Source organism: Hippoglossus hippoglossus, chromosome 19, assembly GCF_009819705.1.
Source record: "Hippoglossus hippoglossus isolate fHipHip1 chromosome 19, fHipHip1.pri, whole genome shotgun sequence".
NCBI classification, from domain to species: Eukaryota; Metazoa; Chordata; class Actinopteri; order Pleuronectiformes; family Pleuronectidae; genus Hippoglossus; species Hippoglossus hippoglossus.
Window position 1 is genome coordinate 16,492,666 of NC_047169.1, and position 23,691 is coordinate 16,516,356.

General features: G+C 42.5%; 1 protein-coding gene across 2 annotated transcripts in view; it reads left to right on the forward strand.

Annotated features, from left to right (window-relative positions):
* The window catches only part of snx29 (sorting nexin 29), a 140,619-nt gene that overhangs the window by 67,541 nt on the left and 49,387 nt on the right, over nt 1–23,691 (forward strand). Inside the window, exons 15-19 of one of the 2 annotated variants that reach the window (XM_034571144.1) lie at nt 860–966; nt 17,839–17,955; nt 19,873–19,928; nt 20,057–20,070; nt 20,307–20,345. In XM_034571144.1, coding sequence (XP_034427035.1) covers nt 860–966; nt 17,839–17,955; nt 19,873–19,928; nt 20,057–20,070; nt 20,307–20,332 — 320 coding nt within the window. In that variant the 3' untranslated portion in view covers nt 20,333–20,345. Of the gene's footprint in view, nt 1–859; nt 967–17,838; nt 17,956–19,872; nt 19,929–20,056; nt 20,071–20,306; nt 20,346–20,608; nt 20,691–23,691 lie in introns of those variants that run through there. The other variant, XM_034571143.1, reaches the window with a different exon arrangement.

Consider the following 23,691-nt stretch of genomic DNA (forward strand, 5'->3'; position numbering starts at 1 on the left):
TCTATTAGTGAGCTACAGCGCTGCAAAGAAACAATAAACTTTGTCTCAACACAAAGTCAGAGTAGAAGAGGCGACGGTGAGGGAAGAGTTTATCATCTTGACAGAATGGAAAGAAGTTTTCTCAGAAAGAAAAATGTGAGCGCTACAGCGTTTTATATTGTACGTTACAAGGAAGTGTGCGTCCTGGAGGATTTGTGTGCTAATGTGTGTCTTTCAGCGGCTTTGTGCGCCTTCCCTTCGTGGCTATATGTTTTTTATGATGCGCACGACTCGTGTCCACTTCAGTGTGTTGACATTGATTTAATAAAATGGGGATTTATGGCTCTTTCCTGGCTGGTAATGTGTATATTAGTATTATAGATCGGCTGCTCCCTGTGCATTTTTCTCTCGCTGCGAAAAACAAAAGCATCAAACAGCTGCAGGTGTCACAACTCGACACACAAGATAACACAATGCATGACTTACACAAACCCACTGTCTATAGTTGTCTGCACAGAATGTGTTTGTGACCTGTTATCTGTATCTGTACTACATGCAAAATACAGTTTGGAGAAGAAGCTTTGACAGTCGTTGGAAAGGGGATTATGGGATACGTGACTCTTCAAATAATTAAGTACACAGTCTTGTACCTTTGCCTTTTTTTTATGTTTTCCAATAATTTTTTTGTTCTGAAAGAAATGTTTGAATTATCTCTCCCAGGCTTAAAATCTTTTATAATGATTTTCTGAAACCTCTGGTGGAGAAAATGAATGGGAAATGTTTTTCCTGGAATTAGAGCCGTTCTAAAAGTGGGTGGTTGCTGTTACGCTGTAGGTCTAAATGTACCTGTGTGCTCTCTCTCTCTCTCCTTCTGGTTCAGCCCTGTCTATATTGCCGTCAAGCGAGGAGCAGACCCCTGTGCCACAGAATAAGTCCATGGGTGACATCGAGGAGCTCGCCGCCAGCTATGAACGCAAACTCATAGAGGTGAGTTCCGTCTTTCTCTTTGTTCCTCACTGTGAATTAGCTCTGATAGCTAACCCACAGTTGTGTGTTCCACAACTTGTCTCATATACCAGTGGGCTTTGCTCCTGCTGCCAGCATGAAGTAAATAATAGATTGTATACAAAGATGGACGACACGTCTATCAAGAAATGAGGCCAAAATATCTCTGATACGAAAGCTGCCATCTTGTGCATGTCGGAGTCTGTGCAGTAGCAGTGGGGGATGTAACCGGGGTATTGAGGTTCCACTGATACGACAGAAACCATCTTTGACTTTTTCGTTCGTTCCATGTGCCACTAACATGGAGGATCTACACTGCAGCCAGCCACTAGGGGGTGATTGAGATACTTTGGATTCCCTTTATGGAGCTGTTATGTCTTCCATCTTTATATACACTCTATGTAGTAATTAAACAAGCGGCTTCTTGCTTTCACTCTGTAGTCTCACTACAGTACAGACACAATAATAGTATCAGTTTTTTCATGTAACTCTCAACAAGGAAGCACAACTGTATTTGTTTAATTTTTACTTTAGCCTTCAATGCATTGTTTTAAGAAAATCAGTGTGACAAAAATGAATAAACATTTATCAAAACTTCAACCACACAAGTCACGTTGCTCTTTAGTCTATTCAGGTTGGTCTTGTTTGTTTTACAGAAAAAGATAAAAGAAACATTTCTCTGTCGTCTGTCAGTGGCACAACCTCAAATAACTTCTCTAGAAGATCAAGGAAGTTCATAAAATATCTGTTCATGTCCAACCTGCTGCCCATCAAAACAAAAACCAGTGTAGGGGGCCAATAGTCGTGTTTGTTGACAGTGATTGAATTTATGTGTGCTATTGATTTCCTAATGCTGCCTGGAACTTTGCGTTTAGTACATTTGTTACATTCACAAGCAAAGTTAAAGAAAGAATAATAAGATTGAGTTTTTCGGCCTTTGCAAGGAATATGAAATTCTCACCGATCCACTTAATCTGAATAAAGCAGAGCATTATACTCTTCAGATGCAGTGATTTAAGCTCCGGTTCTATTGTTGCCAGAGCAGGCTCTTCTCAAATACATTGATTGCAGTGCAGGGTGAAGCGCTCTAATAATTGGACATCAGGCCTATTGTTGCCAGCTGCATGAGCGAGGATGGGAGCGCTGTCCAGATTCCTATTAGACTGACCAATGAGGCAGCGGCGCTCCCAGAGACAGTTACAGCGGTGGTAGCAAAAATAAAGGCACCTTGTGTTTATTCTAATGTGTAGCGAGGTGTGGGGGGGCCTCGACATGAATTATTGAAGCATGGTTTTATATTTCTTTCATAAGAAATAATTCTGCCTGTGTTCGGCCAAACTATGCTTTCACTTATTTATGCATGTGTACGTGCGAGGCATTTTAAATGGTGTTTACTTATTTATTTGTTCATTCGCTTGGCTGTCAGTCTCGAGCGGGCTTTCACAGTGAGCCTGGAGGATGGCGCTGGGACACAATGGCGCTGCAGGCTCTCTTCCGGTCCCGGGCCAGGCCGCGATGGCTTTGTTTAAATCAGCCTGTTATATAGAACACAGGTGTTTTTTCTTTGTCCCTGATATGAAACAAGTCGTCCAGTTGGCAGAAATGTTGTAAAATGTTAAAGTGGTTGCAGCTGGAAGAGAGAAAAGAAAAGACGTGCAGCAATCGAGACATGCAGGATGTTCTCATTATTGCTCACCAGTGGCGGATCTAGGATTTTTCTATAACGGGCGCCATTAAGGGGCCAATTATATATCCATGATCCATGCACCATATCTGATTGAGTAAGGTGCACACTGAATTCATTCCTGGTTTACTGTTAGCTCTATAGCTTTGATTCAAACGTCGTCCACACATCATCCAATACATTTTGAAAATTGTTCCTTGTTCAAGCACATTGTGTTCTTCGAAAAAGCGTAGAAAATCTTCTTTTATATTCACGTTAACAAACTCTCATATATAATGTTATCAGATTTCAGCAGGGACCAGTGCATCCCTGGATCAACCCCTGTTGTTCACCACCAGTCTGTTTTCATAGAAGTGAGAAAAGTGCAGCTCTTTATATATAATAATAATATTGTCGGTGTGTGTAAAGTAATTTATCTGTAATTCATGCCCATTACCATTATTTTCCTAACCGTTATGTTTGTCGTGTGTGTGTGCGTGTGTGTGTGTGCGTGTGTGCGTGTGTGTGCGTGCGTGCGTGCGTGCGTCCGCGCGCGCGTTCATTCTCCTTATCCCGATATGAGGATTTAGAAATCGTGTGATATACATGAGCAGCTGTCGACACTCCTGACTCAGCCGCCTCGCTCCAGCAGCCGAGAGAAAATCTGACCCAACAAGTTATTGATTTTTGAAAATGTCACATTAAAGCCTTGTTGGATACATACAGGCCTGCCAGACACAAATAAATATTGGCCAGTGGCTCAGCCTTCATTAACCTGGGAAATACGCCGGTGTTTGTGACCCCCATCAGTTTTAATTGAATGATGCTAATGCATTTTATCGACTTTGATATTGTTTATGTTTGAGCCAAGTCTCAAATGGCTTGATGCTCTTTTCCTGCCGCATCCTTGTTTGTTCATCTGTCCTGTCACGTTCTGAACTGTGCACAGAGATTCTCCCACTGGCTACTGTCACACCCTGAACTTGTGTTGTGTGGCCTCTGAATTTTTTGGGGGTTTGCTGAGGTGGGATTTCAAACACAACTGACCCCCCCCCCCCCCCCCCCGTGTCCTCTCTGTAAAGCCACAGTGCAGCTCTGCAGGTGACTAGTTGTGTGCCTTGCAGGACACTGTGCAGCCACAGCCTTTCACTGAATGTAGCCCTATATCACTGGTTCCACTGAAACTACTGATTACAGCATTCAAGCCATCAAATCTCATGCTTTAGATACTGATGAGGCATAGAAATTCATAAAAGCTGTAATTTTACTGATTTGGATTGAAAAAAAAAGAGAATCCACGGGCCATATCTTTTTCCCTTTCATTGAAATCCAATGATTATCAGGTTATAAAATACCCATAGCTGATGTTCCGGCCACTTGTGGGGAGCAGAATCAACTGAAAACACACCAACATCTATCTCTGTCAGTTTGTGTGTGACTCATATACATGTATCTCAAGAACCACTTCTCTTATCGCCTTCACATTTGGCGTGTGTATTGTTGAGGATCCCGAGGAAGGAATTGTCAATAGTAACAGATTATTTTTGCAGCAGTGGAGGTGCAGCTTCAGGATTCTGTGAACTGAAATCTGCAGCAGCTCAATTACTGCAGGTCACTTTTACAGTTTTAGTAAGGAAACTGCAACCAGCGTCATCACAGCCCAGTCCAAACAGGCAGGTTTGCAATGCGCACTGGACTAGTTTAAACAAAGCATCAAGTTGTTCTTGAAACAAAATTATTTTCACCAGCATTCATTAGTGTTTCTGTCCTCTCGATAAATTCAAGTGAAATACTCACTTTCATTACATGCTCTGTTTTGTTTTTTTACCCAACTCTTGAGGTGTTATTATATTGCATTGGCAACAAAATCACCAAAATGAACTGGTTCAAATGTAAACACTACTACTCACTGGATTGTCAACACTCCGATATCAGACGCGCTTCTGTTTGCAAACCAATCAATATCAAGTAAAGGTAGATGCAGCCTACATAGTTTATGACTACAGGACGTACGTGTGAAATACACAACTCTTCTTTCCTAAATTGCAATGTGGAACCAAAACTAACCGGATCAAATGTAAACAATATGAAAAAAGACATGAAGCTTGTTACTTTCAGGTGTAAAATGGATATTTTATAGCCAACTTTGTGACGTCCTTTAATTCTTCCCGTGTTTGTGTGTTGGTTTTTTGTTTGGTTTGTATTTCGGTCTCCTGCAGGTCTCATCCAACTGTTTAATGACACGTAGGTCATGTGATTTAGAAAGGGGACATAGGGTTTACTGGGTAAAGTGTAGCGGTTATATGTGTATATTTTCTATCATCTCTTATTGAAGGTTTTTTCCACCTTTGTGCTGTTACTTAACCAAACTGATGAAAACCATGAACTGATACACGCCAGTGACTTGTGGAGGAAGTGTTTTATTTTTACACTTTGATAATTCCTGGATGTTCCACTGCCGCCCTCTTACTCTCCTCTTCGTGCTTCTTACCCTCTCCCCTCACTCCTTTTATTTATTTATTTCTCCTTATCTTCTCAGCCGTGGCAGAGACAAGGTGGTACGGGTTGTGTGCGTTGGGTAAATTCCTGTATGGATGAGTCGGGGTTTCTCACACAAATCTGCATAGATGCTAGATTTAACTGGGTGGGGCACTAACGGCATAATCCCATTGGAGCGATGCCGGTCAGAAACGAAAGAAAAGGTGATGAATCTAGGGAAAGACAGATGGATGCAAAGAGAGAAATAAAATCACAGAGGGAAGGAAGTGAAACAACTACATCTCCAGGGCATAGACACATACGCTTTTCAATTTACATCTTTATTGCATTGTTGCTTTTCATTGTGTGCGTGAGCAATAAAAACAAATTACATAACGCAGTTAACGTGTCCGCAGAGGTTTCTAAGAAACGGCGAAGCTGCATGACATTGATCGGTGAGGCCGGAGTGACGAGGAGAGGGTGGGCAGGTAGTGATGTAACGCCTCCTCTTATCGGCGCTCACAGGCTGCTGGTGTCAGGCTGAAGGGACACAACACACAACGGCCCCTTGACACTTTAAGTCCATGTAGAAACTAAAGTCATTTTTGTGTCACGTGGTATTTTTATTTATAGAATTATAGTTGAATATTGAGCTGTCCTTCGTTCCTATGGTCGAATGATGTCAGGATTTTGTCGTCTTCCACTTGTCGTACGTAGAATTAAATCTTGAGATAAATGAATCAGTGGATTTTGAGTGAGATGAAAATGATGGAGAAGGCAGTTGTAGCGAAAGAGCCCCCGGTGGTTTTAGATGAAGTGGATTTAAGAGTAAAGACCGCCCCCTCCTCAGACTCTTTAGATTTTCAAACTCACCTGAAATCTCAAAGAGACGTTCAAGGACTCCTCTCTATTTAAGAACCTATTAATGTGGCCTACAAGTGGGCTGAATGCTACTCTACAAGCCAAAGCGGAATTAATAGAATAGGTGGCCCCAGGATAATTCTGTATGTCTGACTAAATATAACTATCAGAATGTAACTTCACATTTAACCACCTTTTATAATGTTTCATACAACAATTCCATACTCAGGTCATGTGACCTGAACCAACGCAACTGAGAAACAGCCTGTCCTGTTTGAAAGCACTGATTATGACCGTTCCCATGGAAAATGCTGTTTCCAGGCATGAACATCCCTGTTGCTGATTGGCTGGAATAAAGTTGTGCTGTTCAGGTGATGCTGTATGATTTGGCCAATCAGCACGGCCATCTTGTTGTTTCATGATTTATCCTCATTATTAGAGTAGTGTAAATGTCATGAAATCTCTGATTCATTTGAAAAGCAGATCACAGATCCCTCGCCCAGACTTGAATGTGATGCAAGCAGCTGTTACTCCTGCATGTATGTTGCTGCATGGCTGACCTGTAGAACCATATACTCTGGCTGAAGGCACCTGCCAATTGAAATCATTAGAGGGGGCCTCGGTCGTTAATGTACTTCAGGTTTGGATGGGAGGCGTCTGTGCTTCAGAGTGAGGCCTCGTTACATCATCCTCTGTCTGCAGCTCACAGGCTGGATCCTCCTAACCTCACATCCAATAAACAAACAAACCCTAACTACATCAGAAGTCTTGTGAGTACGCATTTACAGTTAGACATATTTTTGGTTTGTTGTTTTGTTTTCCCGTTCTGTATTATTATTATTTTTTATTTCTTTTACATCCCTGCTGTGTGGTATTGATAAGAATAGGGAGAAGCGGATAGAGACGAAATATGGGTTGAAACTTCCTGTGGGATCAGGGATTCTCCCTTTGATCCGCAAGCTCATTAATTAACCATAAACAACATCAAGAACAAGTACAACAATTACAAGCCACCGACTCACAGTCTCCGCTGTTCAGAGGGAAGACGCAGTAATAGCCAGGGAAATATGAACCGATGTGCGTTTTACGGCGCCCGTTGTCTTTGCTGTGTAATGCACGTGAATGTGACCCTCGGAAAGTCAAAACACTGCATAATGCATGGTATTCTTCTCAGAATAATGCAGGTGAATCTCCTTTTGAAGTGTTTGCGAGTACAAACGCCTTCCTCTGCCTTATTAAATTCTCCTTTACACAAAATATCCTTTTTTTTTTTGCATCCGTGTGAGAATACCCTTCCAGACTAGGGGGGCTGACACACTCTCTCTAATAGCTTCAGGTTTAAAAGCTGCTTGCATTAATGATTTCAATTACAATTTGTGAGCATTTGATTCTTATTGGGATGAATCATTGAAGACACTGAAGAAAGTGGGATCATTAAACCAGTATTAAAACGTAATGTTCCAGCTACGGAGCAGATATACATGTATGTTACAATCATACAGCTCATCGAGCTCAGTGGTGAAATACAGTCAGAGTCATGCATCTTGCTATTGAAGGTCTGTTAAAAAAGAAGTTTAATGTGATTTACACACAACCTTTAAAATATGACAACAGGTGTGGAAGATGCCTCGGACCAGGGGCGGAAAATGTAGTCCGAACAGAAGAGGTGGTCTCTGTCTGGATCAAACTGAACCATGGTGCAATGTGAAACCAAAATCCAATATAAACTGCATTCTCCTGGTTCTTATCAAACCATCTGTTTTTAAATCACTTTGTAAAGTTTTATTCTATCTTGCTCATCTTTGTTTATCTAGCTTTTCAATTCTTTTTGGGGGGTTTATAGCTGCTTACTTTGCTGGCCCTCACATTTTCATTTTAACTTGTAAAGCACCTTGCAACTGTGTTTTTTAAAGGTGTTATAAAACTGAAGCTCATAATTATGATAATAATGTGCTACTTCAGATAGACTCAATAAGACACCAACTTCTTAAGTCTTTTAATGTCGACTATCACTCTGACTCCAGTCTTTCACTTGTATATATATGTGCTGCGATAATCCATAACTACCAGCTGCCATTTAATCCCCAGTCTCCACACTGCTCCTGCCAGTGTATATTAACATTCTGGCTCCTCACAGTGAAAGTAACTTTTTGAATGTAAACTAATCTTAATCTGTCCAAATACATTTGGCATGCATGGACGGGCGGGGGGGGGGGACATGCACAGAGAGAGGGTTTTAGTTCCCTAAATGTTAATCTGCATTGTGTTGAAAACAGCCCAAAATTAAAGCTGACAGACTGTACTTTAATGTTTTCATAGCTGCAGCCTTTCAAAGTAATAATACTAACTTAACCCAGGAGTGAGAGATCCAAGTGCTCGTGTGACGCGTCTGTGACAAACGGCTACGTCTGTACCAAGTCGCCAGTTTTAGCCTTTTTCTATAAACTGCCATTCCTGTCTTTTTGTTTTGCTCCATCTGCCGCTCTCACACACTCGCATTACTGAACTCATCTCTCGCTATCTTTCTTTCCATCTTTTCTTTTTCCTCCTCCTTTCAGAGTGGACAGCACAGCTTGTGATGTCTATATCGATCTGCTCTCACACTCTTTTTCTTCCCCCCCCCCCACACCCTCCATCTTTCAGCCGTGTTTCTTCATGTTTAGGAGCAGCTGTGATGAAGTGAGTCAGAGGCACGGGCTGCATTTAGATTTACAGAGTAGCCCAGTGTTGGACATATTGGAGTTGAGGTCTCACCCAGTTTAGCATGTTTAAATGAACCTTTGAACCAGGTCTCTCTTGTGGCCATAAATTAAAAAAAAAGGATGGAAGAGTTTCTCTTTTGAGTCCCGCTGTCCTGCTCACTTGGAAATGTTACCCGCTGTAATACAGACACCAAGAACCATCTGCCTTTTGGTTTTTATGTAATGGCACAGCACATGATCACATATCATAATGGATATTTCATTTCAGAAATGTTTTCTGTGGAATTGGAAAAGAGAAAAGCGAGCAAGGATTTTACATGAGGAAGTATATTTAAAAAAAAAGAATCTGCACCAGGACATTTTAGTGAATTTTTTAAGAAATCTTGAAATTCTCTAGTCCCCTTATGAAACCCCATTTAAATTCTCTAAATCCAGATTTTATTTTGGTCAAAAATTGTATTTGGATCTCCTCCAAATAAATACATAAATACCAGTCCCCAAAATATGCCTGTCTGAGTAATAAGTGAACATTTAGAAATCCTAAATTTTGCAATGTTGAAGAAAGGAATTTTTTTTACTTCCCAAATGCATATTACATCCTTCCACCGAATATACTTAGGAATAAGCAAGATGCGTCACAGTTGCAGAGTGAAAGGTCAAAAATTCACCCAATATTCTTGATTGTTCTAAGTATTCTGGATTTCAAACCAAACCAAGTAGCTTGAATACTCAAGTTGCAAAGATAATTCATTGGGCGAGTGAATGTTTCCAGTGCACGTGACTCTGTGCTAGTATCAGCTCTCCCCTGACCTTGACCCTGTCCTTTTCTTGACCCTTGTCCGTATGTGTGAACACTGACATGGTTTGATATCCTCACTTTCCTCTTGACCTCATGTGGCTCCACACCAGTCGAATTAAGGTTATTAGGTTTTGTGTCAGATGTACCACAGTTTCTCTTGGTCTCAGTTTTTTTCTCTGTCACTTATTTTGGGGGGGTGGGGGGTGGGTAAGGGGTGTTCCAGCTCAGCCAGGGCTTTCTTAGCCTCTGTATTTAGGCCAGCTCAGCTTGGTGTGGCTCAGATTAGATCATACATGAGAGGAGAGGAGAGGAGAGGCTCGACTCGACTAAATTCTGCAAAGATCTGGAGAGAAGAGGCGTGGATGACAAAGCGTTGCGTGAAGGAGGAGACTGTGTGTGTCTTTGAAGACTGTGTATAGAGAGTGTGTATGTGAGGGAGCGTGCTGGTCACCATCACTTGGGCGGCAGTTTGCTATAATGACTCCTCCAGTGCAGACAGTTGCATCATAGTAAACCAGCCCTGCAGCAGAGACAGAGCGTCTGATCACAAACAACACTCTGCATCACTGCTCTGCTGGTCTCATATACAGTCTTATCAGATCATTACCTCAGATTATATACATTTACTCTAAATACAGCATCTGACAGACAATAATTGATCACTTTGTGCAAATTTTAGCCAATTAGACCTGCATCTGTGTCTTTTCCATTTTTTTTCATTTTACCCATTATTAGGGCCTGTTTGGCGAGTCTCTCTAGAACTGAAGGAATTAGGGGATTGGGGATTAGATTGTGTTTTTGAGGGGGTAAAATGTTGATATTTTGGGGGTTTCGTACATGGGAGTGGTAAAATGACTCGACAGCGCCACCTAGAATATTTCAACCGAGCAGCCCCATGGCACATGTCACCTACATTCTCGTAGCTCGGTGCATGTAGCATTCTCAGACGCACAAAAAAGCCTCGAGGGACCATAGCTTTAACCCAACAGGAAGGCGGCCATTTTGGTGAGTGAAAGGTATTGTTTTTAATGAACTCCTTCAAATTCACTGTGTGCAATCTTGAGATGACAAATCTTTAAGACATCATGTCACAATCATTATTCCATCTACATGACATTTTCATAGTCTGGTTCACATGTTGTACACATGAACAAAATGCATGTTTAGTGCACGCCTTCTCGCGCACACATAGTGGACACAGATATTGACATGGGATGCGCGATCCATTATGCTGCCATGCACCCGCGCAAGAAATTACATCTGACTCAATTACTCAGGGTCTGATGGTACAGCCACAGCACGCAGCCTTGTCAACAAGCATCCCGCCTGTACCCTTGACATGCACGCGGGAGCGAGGGCCTGTTTAACGCTGCTTGCAGCTTAAATTGTGTTATTAACCCTATAGAAGATGTGCTGTTATTTGTTGTGTTGGTCCTGAGAGACACTTTATTGTCTGTTTTACACAGTCCATCGCCGTTTTATTTACTTTTTCAGCTGCACAGTTGCACTTTGCAGGGTTGGTTGGATGAAATAAATGATAGCAATTTATCTTTGTTACTTAGAGAGTAGCCAACAGAGATAGATGGTAATGTTGGCTGCAGTGCACACAGCGCACAGTGCATTTGTCATTATTAATCAGATTGGGAGAGGATGTGCTAACAAGGTCAGATCATAGTTATTTTCTTCCTTTCACGGTTCAGTTTCAGACCTCGCAGACATTCGTTTAGATGTTTAATACTGTGAGCAGTACAAATTATATCAGTTCCACAGAGAGGGAAATAAATTAAGAGGAACTCGTTCACCCTGAAAAAACATGGTGCGAGTTATACTTTGATTTGAAATTGTTCTGCAGACTAATTTGTTGTATTACAAAATTATTATTAGAGGAAATATGATGTCTTTTATCAGCTCTTATTTAAAATGTGATTTCAGCACCCAGTCTTCAGCAGGACAACTCAAGTAAATGCAATTAATCGGTCTGTGTACGGCTACATAAGAAAAGCAATTATACTTAGGATTTGGCAAATTAACCTTGTGGAGTAATGTACTCTGACTGTGTATTAGTAGAACACATAGTTTGTATCATTGGCCCCTCAAACATCTGTTGAATGCATTTCCTTCCTTTTTAAAAATGTCATTTTAAAATCTTTTAAAGATATTTTGAGACGTGCATTGTTTAGACTATGTTCACTAGCTAGCAGGCTTTTTTCTTCTTTTCACATTAACACCACCAACTGGCAATCAGTGGAACAGCGTTTAGTGGCAGTGCAAGTGTGCGTGAATATGCATCCCTATGCTCCATAGCGATACCACAGGTTTCAAACTGTAAGTTCCTAAAACTGATGGGTTAGAGTCACACCCTTTCAAGATATATAGCAGATCTTCATTTAAACGTTTAAAACAAATCAGACTATGTTATATATTTTGTTGACTTGTGTGCTTACATTATCCAAAATGTTTCCAACAATATTCAAACCCAGAAAAATTATACATTTTATCCAAAGTAACAGGAAGCTTTTTTGTGGTCGTCTTTTAATTGAGACATATTCACTTTACCGACGGCTTTGTTCGTCTCTGCTGTAACATCCGGGTCAAACGACGTGCGATGAAGGAAAAACACAGTTAGCCAGTCGGCTGTTTTCTCCTTCCACTGTTTGTATCGGTTACTCACAATGGATCATGATTATCACTACCGTTTGATGCGTAATGTGAATAAGCCTTGAACACGTGACCTCGTCCACGACCATGATTTGCACCTGAGTCGCGATTTTCATCGGCAATGATGGTGGAGACAACAACTCCCATGATCCCAAGCTGCTTCCTGACATCATCAAACTAGGTCAACGTTGTTTTGATTCTCCTAGTGGCTGAAGTTATATTGCACGTTTAACATTCAAGTCCAGGATATTGTGCCTCCTTAAAATAATGTTTTGACCTATTTATAAGCCAGCTGCAAGAAACTCTTCATTCACTTCTTTTTTTCGCAAGTACCGAGCTGGGATAAATGCCCAGTTTGCAAAAAGACGATGCAGCGATTTGTTGACTAAGTTGCTGAATTTGCTATGCGCGGCTCCTCTGGCAGTACATTGGGGTCACTTTTGTCCTGAGCTTTGATCGTAGGATGGCCCTGGGAGCTCCCTGCTGAGCAGCACAGCCGGGGCATCAAGGCTCCGGTTCAGCTGTGGCCTAAAGCACAAGAAAACAGCGGCTCCATACTTTGCTGACTTGTTGAGCTGTCAGGTTCATCGGGATGTTTTTATGGTTTCGCATTGAAAGGTTGAAAGAAATTGTAATCCAGTCCATCACTTTCAAGACGAAGGAAAGTTCCAATTGTGTGTGTCAGGAGAAGACTAACATGTAAAGCTATCCGGTTGGAATTAAAATCATCCCCCCTGGCTTGTTCGTTAATGTTTGTTTATTTGAATGCCATGTTCGTTTGGATTCGATTTATGTCATCGTTTGTCATGTTATCCTTTTATATTCATTATAATTGATGAAAAATCATGTAAGACTCAAAACAAACTCGTTCCGACGCAGCCCTCCAGCTCGCCGTCACCCCTTTTGTTCTCTGGACTGATCTCTATTTCTATCATTTATTTTGTTGTGCGGAAAGAATTTATGCAGCCATTAATTAACCCTGGTCCCCGCAGTTACAATTTATTCTGTCTGTTGCAAGCCTGAAGCGAGCCTTTGGGTTGGCCCTCTGTCGAGCTCGAGGGTGGGATAATGCAGCTGAATAATGCCCATTGCATGTCGGGTCCGGGCCTGAGGGAGTGAACACTGAAACCTGGCTGTGCATCTAAATGACCCTGCGTTAATAACGGCACAGGACATTAACTTCACCATTTAAACAAATTCGCAACACTAGCACGTAGCCACAGAGCCGGTGCTTAATATAGACAACCGCTCTCACACGAAGCAATGCGCTCACATACACATACTGTACTGTACATGCACACACACACACACACACACACACACACACACACACACACACACACACACACACACACACACGCACTGCCGGAGAATGACAAACTGATTAGCTCCCTCTCACTGAGAATTAATTGGGTTTCTTCACGCTGAAAATGAATTCCCTCTTTTATAAAGTCCTATTTAAGAGTTGTGGCAGCTAAATAAATGCATGATGAATGGCGGGTGTGTTGAGGACAGCCAGGAGTGCTTTTTCGGCCGTAACCGCTCCCTGTCCCCCAAGTGGAGAAACGCTGGGAACTAATGAACGCCCGTTGGACCGGAACAAGTCTATGAAAGTGTGCGTTTTGGGTGTCCACTTTTTTTTTTCTCTTCTTTTATTGAGGGTTCTTCCAGGACACACATTGAGATGTCAGGTTGTTTTGGGGGATTAGTTTTCTGAGCTTGAGCCGGTCGTGTTTTATGTTCAGAGATTACCATCAGCTGTACTTTATTGCTTTGCCGCCATATCTGATCCTGAGATATCCAACGTCTCTGCTGTTTAGAGTCGCAGTCGATATTGACTGGGCACACTGATCTGTCTGTTAAGAATGAGAAAAGCAAGAAGTGGCCAGACTGGGGATCAACTGAACCCAAATGGTTAGATGTCTTTGTTCCCAGCTGAAGAGTACCCATATTCGTCCAGTGTGGTTTTCAAATTAAAATAAGTCTGTTATTAGGGCAATGTCAGTATTTTTAAATCTGGGCACTGTGTTTATAAATGTGAGGGTGTAAATTAACATTTGGAATCAGTCCAGTAGATCATCTCTGCCGGGATTCGCAGAACGTCAGCAATGGCTACATTGTAATCTTATGGGGCAACGGCGACAGTCTTGTTTCTGGATCTTTGCTCAGAATCTCGAGAAATTAGGCTTGTCTCGCTCAACGAGAATGGTGCAGCAGGTCGTTGTCCCTACTCTGCTTGACACCTCTGTCTCTCCTCGTTCACGCTTCAATTTGTAGGCGCTTTTTGTCCGTATACTCAAACAAGAAGGGACAGCCATCAAAGTCAAATGCTTTATCGACATTGTCCACGTCAGAGTAAGATTCAGCCATAATAGTTTCTCTCAGGATAACCCAAACTCTCACTCAAGTTTCCAACTCCATCCTACTGCAGCAACCAAAGTGTCTGAGTGACTCACTCCAAGTAGTGTGAGTCTGCCACATTTATAATCTTAGGGACCAGGTTGAAAAATACAGCAATTCTCCTTTAAACAAAACAACCTTTATTTACCCTTTTATTTTCTTCAAAAAGTGTATAAATAATTATCCCTCTGATCAGCTGCAAAGGGACTGAAGAGGACCCTTACAAAACTCCCAGACTTGTTGCAGCTCATTGATTTTCTACCGTGGATGATCTACTGCCCGTAGAGCTCAGGTTGTGTCTGACAGTGAAGAGATTTAACAGCCCGAGGAGACGCACATTGTAATTCACTTAATAACATCGCAGCTGCAGTTAAAGCGCAGAGTAACAAAGACGGACAGATACACAAATCAAACGAGTAGTATCCTCTGTGAAACCTCTTCACTGTAGCAAAAGAATGAACTGAAATGAGATGGTCTGGTCCACAGAGGAGATACCCTTGATCAGTGCCAACGTCTTGCCCTGCGCTTACTGTTGTCGCCTAGCAACAGAGCGGCATTTGTACACTACAAGAAAGTTTTGATTAGCCTTGTTTTTTTTTTTAACATGTGCACCGTTAGCTGTTGGGTTGCGTTGAAGCCTGAATCTTAAGCTTTGAAGATGACCTCGCGCAATGAATCCTGGGATAAGTTGGGAGAGGCTGAGAAGGATCCACCAGTTCAAGCCTCGGTTTGTCTGGGATGAAAGGACACATTTGTCCCGCCTCATTTAAAGGAGCCTTAGCAATGAGTCTAGTCATCCTGCTTGGATGCAGCCTCCGAAGGATGCAGCCTTTGAATTGTGACACAGCTTTCATTTATTCAATTTTGGTCAAGGTCATGGTGACCTCACATGTTTTTGGCCTCTCGAACATGATATCTCAATTCTGCCTTTTGGCAATTTCTTCAACTTTTGAAAAGTTGTCGCTTGGACTCTAAGGTTAAATGATAAGATTCCAGTGGTCAAAGGTCAAGGTGACCTTATCTGAGTCCGGAAAAAATGTAGACTGAAACTGCACTCGTTGGCGGAGGCATACAACCGCAGGGTGGTCATTCTGGTTCTGGTGTGTGTTGATAAAAATCACACAGATGAAAGTCTATAACCTCTCTTGTGCTCCTCCTAAATATAGACAGTTGTAAGCAGTGTCATCTGACCATACGAGCAACATTTTGGCATCTCCACCTGACTTAGCGATTCAGTTTGGCAAACGATCTTAGTATTTTTCGGATCACATTTGAAGCCAAACACAACACGCCTCCTTACTTGGAATGTGAGCTGTGTGCTCCTGTGGTCTCGTCTGTGTGCTGTTGAATACTTAATGTGAGAATGAAGAATTATCTGTTTACTCTCCCTCTGAGTATCTCGCCTGAAGAGCTACAGCTCGTTAATATAGCCTTTTGTTTTATATTACACCTTAAATCACTCTTTTTTACATACAGTAGACTATTTTTTATGTTTCTCATTTGTGTTTGAATGTCAACTTTTACTGTCAGGATTTATTTGTGTATCTAAATGATGTTCGATCACATCATCTTTTTAAAATGTCACTGTTGAACCCAGCAGTATTTCCAGAGGGAGAAATATTCGTAAGATTATTGCACTCAGAAGCCGTCTGCTCCACAGAGGTCGGGACAACTCTTGTACTGTACCGTAGCATTGCTCTCTGTATTTTTAAAACCGGGTTGTCATGGCAACTGGAGGGTTTGAAAATCACTTTAGCGCCACCTAAATTTTCTAAAATATTCAAAAATGTTTTCTCCCTGAAATCCCACAGCAGCAGCACCACCTGTAGAAGGCAGCAGTGTGTGTCACAGCTGGATTGACGGACAGAGCTGCATCTGGCTCCCGGCAGTGACGCGAATCTACCTTAAATAATAGATTCATACTTATACAACATTTTCACATACATTTAAATCAGTTTTTGGTTGTTGTAATTTTACCTCCTGTACATACAGAGCTGTGGAGAGATCTTTTTTGTTTAGTTTTTGTATTTGAACTGTATTTGAACATTGTGAGATAGTACATTTTTCATAATTTGCGTTGATTTCTTAGGGATTAATGGATCCTATGATGAAAACAAACACTGGCTGGGTACAATCTTGAAATCTTCTCAGATTGCCTGAGACTTTTGGGAGTTACCGTTCCCCAGCGAGACACAGCGACGAAAACAGGCGTTAAAAAAATGAACCTGTTCTTTAAAAGGGTGATTAAAGAGTCCTCAGCGGAACTGGTTATATAATAGACATATAAGAACAATTTAAAATATAACCTGTTGTTATAGTCACACGGGTCCTTGCGTCCCTGTCAGTGATGAAGCTCTGAAGCTGAAACAGTCTCATTCCACAGTTGAATAAAAGTAGTTTGTTTTTGTTAAAAACACAAAGTTGCTTTTAATATAGCCTCGGTTTGAATTAAACCATATTTATTCTGCTCTGGTGCTTGACATTTCTTCACTTTAGTTTTGTCATAATATTAAATCTTAGATATTTACTTGTATGAACTCAACTTACTTTGATCATTATTGCCGTTGTTACATAAGAGGCCTTTCCTCGCGTCTGCTCGTAAATGGGCTGTGAACAAGTTAATGGACGAAGGTTGGTGCCTGAGACGCGGCGGCGGCGGCTCACCTGTCATCTGGCGACGGCGCTCTGCTGAAGCGGCTGTGACAGCAGGTGTCCTCCATACAGCACAGTGTATGTCACAGCTGTCAGTCTCCTGACAGCGACCTGTCCACCCTGCCCAGCCTGGTTAGGCAGACAGCCCTGGGAAACTCACACACACACACACACAAACACACACATACACACACTGAATAGCTCGCCCATATTTGAAGACGCACACACATGCAAAGATGTGCATAACACTACGTCAAGGTTAGTTAGACCTGAAGACAATTGATTAGCAGTCTGGCAGGAGTCTTTGCTGTTAAGGATATGAACTGGTTTCAGCCCCTCACACTCTCTCTCCCTCTCTCTCCCTCCATCTCCCATCCCTGTCAGACTGTTTCCCATCTGTCCTGCTGTCAACATCCATTACGTCTCACCTGGAGCGCTGCTGCCTTTTGTGTGTTAAACGGAAACCTAGAATTGTATTTTTCAACGTGCCAATGCTAAACATGTAAAATGTGTTTACATGTTTATCTATTGTCTGCTCTTTTTTTTTTTACATAATTATGTTTTGTATAATAAGGTACTACAGGATGATAAATTAAAACAAGTTTGTGTTTATTGTTTCTTTGTGTGTTTTTGTGCTGCAGGTGGCCGAGATGCATGGGGAGCTCATAGAGTTTAATGAGCGCCTGTACCGTTCCCTAATGGCCAAAGACCACCTCATTGTCCAGATGAGACAGGAACTAATTGACCTGAGAGGACCGGTGAGTGACTGGAAACACGCACGCACACACGCATACATTGATGTCCGGTCTCATTTGGTTTCTATGCAGGTTATCCTGTTTTGTCCCCCCCCCCCCCCCCCCCCCCCCCGCCTCCCCCTCTCCATCACTCTGCCCTTTTCCCCTGACTAGTGATTTCGTTTGATTTTCATCTTCCACTTCGCCCTGTTTGTATTTGCACTGGTGCTCTGCCTATTTTTCTCTACACTCAATGGCTGCCAATAACGGTTAACTGCATTTTTCTTGGAGCTGTCATCTGTGACATTGCTGCGTTTTTCATTTTTCTTCAGTACTTCCACGGAGCAGCTCCCTATCAGACCAGTGGACACAACTTTCTCCTTGCAAACTTTTCTCTCGCTAATGCTAACAAACCGTTTTCTCCTGTTAAAGGGTATTTCAGGCAAACAATTTTTTTTTCTACAATAACAAAGACAGACACGAGACACAAACAGAAGAGCCAACATCTGGTCATGCTCAGGAGAGCCTTAATTCCAGCCCTAAAACAAAGTCCTAACACTCAAAAAACAGTCTCAGCTCTCATGGGGACCTTAATTTTTGTCCCTGTGGTGATGCAAGTCCCCGGTGGGTTAGTGTGTTCTCAGGTTATCCCCGTCAGGATATAAAAACAGCCCCCCCCCACGCACTGACACACACAGACACACACACACACACACACACACACACACACTGTCCAAAGTGCGAGTTACAATGTCAGCGATGGAGCCCCAGGCCGAAGATAGGACCTCTTATCCCTCAGCTTCAGCTCTGCCCTTCTCGACCACTCTCTGTGTCCAAGTGTGTGTGTTGGTTTGTGTGTGTATGTGTCTCTGTGTGTTGGTTTGTGTGTGTGTGTGTGTCTGACTCCTGATTGCTGCATGATTCCAGCCTCCAACAGCTGCTGCAGAAAACCGAACCCTGGTCACTTTCTCTCTGCCGTCTCTCTCTCTCTGCATCACTCTCTATGACTTTCTCCATGTGTGTCTGTTTGTGTACAACTCTTGTGCAGGAGGGTTTGATTAAAGCCTGCAGGCTGAAGACCCGACGCAGGGGGGGGGGGGTCCGACCGGGGACAGGGTTTTATTCCAGGTTTGGATAGTCTCTCTGACTGGCCAGCTCTGGTTAAGAGAGATGAGGGAAGACGGACACACATTCTCTATCTCAAACATACACACAAACACACACAAATCCCGGTGGCTCACATCTGGGCCTGGTCACATGGTGCCTCTAGGGAAGCAATTGCAAAAAGTGAAACAAATTACAGGCTTGGTGAATTCTCTCTCTCTCTCTCTCTCTCTCTCTCTCTCTCTCTCTCTCTCTCTCTCTCTTGCATACACACACACACAACACGTACAGGGGGTGTCAGATAAGGATAAACAGTGCTAAACAACATCATTGGATTCTCACCAACAACAACTGGGATCAAACACAACACAATTCAACATAGCTCCCAAACTTGTTTTAAGCTCACCATTTCAACTAGTAATCCATTACTCTCAGCTAATTACTTCAATGGTTTGGTGCAGCTATTACTCTAAACTACCTATTGTAACTGCTCATTCAGTCATTTCAACTTCTACTGACTTCTACAGACAGACAGGGCAGAGGGCAGTGTGCTGTTTGCAGTCAGCCTATCCTAGTTTGTACCTTACTGGTTGATGTGACTGTGAATCTGCTAAAGTTTAGCATCACACCACTTTGTAATCTCTGGATGTAGTTTCTCCATGTTCCCCCTGCTGACTGCTAAAGTACCTCCTGAAGGACCCCTGTTTGGGAAATGACTGGCATACTGGACACTGTGTGTATTTGTTTGTGTGTGTGCGTGTGTGTGTGTTCGTACAGTTTCTGTCATGAATGCCAATCTTTCGTTTCTTTCTTGACCTCTTCACTCTCATTTTCCAGGTTCCAGGTGATTTAAGCCAGACGTCAGATGACCCCAGTTTGTCAGATTTTGAAACGTAAGAATATTTCTTTCTACCCCCCCCCACTGCCTTCCTCTCCCTCCTTCTCCAACCTTCTAAATCTACCTGTTAATTGGCCTGTGGTGATGCTGGTTACAGTTTTCTTTCTTGACTTGCCACAGTAGGTATGTCTGCAGGACTCGGTCCACAAATCCCTGAATCTGCGTCAGCGATGCTGCAAGAGCTGATCACCTGTTTGTTGAAAGTTTAATAATGAATGTATCGTGTCCAAATTGCACCAAATTCAACGCTGCACTTCCTTGTGCCCTTAACAATGCACATGAAGCTGTCTAGATATGTGTTCTACTTACAATCAGACGGGCTGAGAGTTCTGAAATCAGTAGATAGATTCACTCTCACCCCGGAGTTTTGGATCTCACAAGAGTTGCATATCCATGTAAAATATGTTATTCTTTCTCAAATTTACTGCTGAACAAAGCTCATCCGACACAGTTTGATTTCGGACATTCATTCTCTCGTTTTACTCTCGGTTCATGACCAAATTGGATTTTGAGGTGTTCTTCCCGGAGTGAGCTGTAAATTGCTGTAGCTGTCCGAGCCCAGTGCCGACACACTGTTGATGTTGCCTCTGCCAGTGATAATGATTATGATAATGGTAATGATGGTGATGGTAATGACTCCGGCAGTGAGGATGGTTTGTTGTTTGTGTCACTCAGGGCTCATCGCGCTCTCATCAACGTGTGGATCCCCTCTGTGTTCCTGCAGGGCCGAGCCGCCAACGCCTACCACGTCTATCAGGTACGCTCGGCCGCATTAGCATCTCTCTGCATCCTCCTCTGTTTGCCAGACTAAATTAGCAAGCACAGTCATTTAGTCAGGACGTATCGATCTATTTACATGGGACTAAACTGTGGAATGAGGCGAAATGAGCGAGCTCTGAAAAACATTACACATTGGAACAAGTTTGCATTAATGCCTCGTCGTTATCAGTGTTCATTAGCATTGTTGCAGTTCATGCCGCTCAACTGTTCGAGGATCCTTGAGTATAATAGATGGGGAGGAAACCTGTCTACGCAACAGGGTTTTTTATCAAAAATTAATAATACACTGTTACTTTTTATTTTAAATGTTATTAGTTGCAAGGTGAAAACACAGCATTCGATGAAACTGAATTCACAGTCTTCTTTTTTTTCTTCTTAATATAATGCTGTGGATAATTCAAGGTCGAATTAAAATATTTCACAGATTCACATGAAATCATCTTGTGAGACGATATTGAAGTAATCCAAAGTATTTGAAATATGTAATTCAATTACATTTGTAACAATTTACAAGAAATGGCTTGTATTCTTGATTTTAAAAGAACCCCTCCAGACACTGCATGAATCAGTCCCAAAATAGTGAGCCACTACAATCTGTTCCACTTATGAATTAATAATGAAGTCTAATCAGAGCTTATGGCATTATACCGAAGATACCAGCACAACTCTTCCTGACTAAAATAGTAGTTGGGGAGATCGGTGCCAAGAACTTATCTAAGCGAGGTGAGTTGGGAACTGGACTCGAGAGCATCTTAACAAACCAAACTGCTGCTACTTCTTGTATCTGTCAAGTTATCGACTGTTTTACTGTGTCTGTCACATTAACAAGGTGTTACACCTCAGCTCTCTCACCTCAGCCGTCCCCCCCCCGGTTCCCCCCTGTGAGACAGAAACACACACACTCAGACAATCAGTCCCCTGGCTCGGCTTTTTGAGACAGACTGTCACATGCAGACGAACTGTCACACACGCACACACACACGCAGGTCTCTCTATAATTGTGAGGCCACTCATTGACATAATGCATTCCCTAGCCCTTTACCCTAACCTTAAGCATCACAACTAAATGCCTAACCCTAAAACCCTCAAACAACCCATTGAATTTGGGAGGACCAGCCAAAATGTCCTCACAATGATGGTATTGAATATGGCCCTCATAACTATAGATAGACATGCGCACACACACACACAAATACACACACGTTTGTACTCATGGATAAACACACTTTTGAATTGCGGGACAGACATAAGCATGTTCACTGTGTGGAATAAACACCTACAGATACACACTGATACAAGAAAACACGCACATACCTGCTCGAGACCAGCACAAACACACACCTATTACCTTGACACGCAGAAGCACATACAAGCGCAGGCACAGCACACACCTATCTTCTAGCCACCTGTATTCCGAAAATTGCAAGTGAACGCATACACACGCACACACACAGGCACACACAAACACACACACACTCTCTGTGCTCTTATCTGCTCTGTAGCCGGCAGTTACAGCTGTAACTTAAGTCAGGGGAAACCATATGGGACGAGAAGAGACAGGTGACACATCCCCGGCTCCAACTGATAGTCAGGACTGACTGGCCACCGAGCTCAGCCCGGCTCAACTTATACATAATGGAGGTAAACTGGAGGCTCGAGCTGAGAGCTGCCTTACACCCTATTCAGCCTCCGAGGTGTGTGTGTAGTCACTTGGGTCAGAGTTCTGTCTTCAAGCACAGACAGAATGATAAAGAATATCCAGGTCTTTTTCAACATGCTTGGGAATTAGCATTTCGTGGCGCTGTTGGGGGTAAAGATGTGGAAAACAGCTCACATTTAAGTGGCTGCACGGCGTTGGGAAAGTGACTCGTCCCCTGTAATTTGGCAGCTTAGACTTACAGGTGAGTGCATCCTAATGGTGCTGTCATAAAAGGGGGAATTCATTACACACTGATTTTTTAATGTGTTTCCAACCCACCCCGGATTGTGTCTCTTGTGTATTAGCATTCAATTTCAGTCAGCGAGCTAGATAAATAAAAAAATGGAGTCATTTGACAGCATGTAACTGTCATTAAGGTGTTTCCAGAATCAAACACTCTTCCTCCTAACCTCAATAAAGATGCTTGTTAGAAATCTTTCCTCTGGTGCAGGAAAGGACAGAACCTTCTTTCATCCAGATGGTTAGAAGAACTTACGAGGATTGTGGAAAGAACTTGACTAATGCAGTCCTCTTCAACAGCCTTCAAATCAGGGTGGGCTGTCCTGTCTCCTCATATATTTATGATCTCTTAGTAAATTGTGTGGCAGCAGTAAACTGTGCCTGGAGGGACACTGGTGTGGTTTTGGGGCCGTGCTCCCCTGGTTTTCCACACACTCTGGTTTTGGCCTGGGTGCGTGTTGCCTCTTCATATTCACGGACCATATGTTTTTAATGGTGGTGGAACAGGTTGCTTGTGTTTCCACCGTCTGTTATCATGACACTGCCCCAAAGCTTGCATAACATTATGTTAAACTTTTTAGTTTGCTACATGATATACTGCATAAGGACAAGTTTTCAGAGCCCAACTGAGCGTTTGAAAAAATAAAAAGCTTTATTTTTCAGAACTAGGCCAATGATTTATCATGGTGAAGAAGGTATTGCACTATCACAGCCCTGATGACTATGACACTTTTGTAATGGGTCTATCCTCTGACCTGAAGGTCTGAATTCCTCTTCACCAAAACATGTAAGAAATCCTCGTCTTCCTGACAGTTGCTAGACCTTTTTTACTTCAGGAAATACCACACCTAAGTAAAATAAACATTATTATAATATGTATGCAAAACACCTTGTAGCAGATATCTGCTGAGCTTTGGGCAATAACCAGCGTCCACCTGCAGAGTCAGATGATTGGATCGACTCCAGCGGCGGACCTGAACATTTTCCATGTGTTCCACGGTTTTAGCCTAATTTCTCCCTCTCAATAACAGCCTCAGTG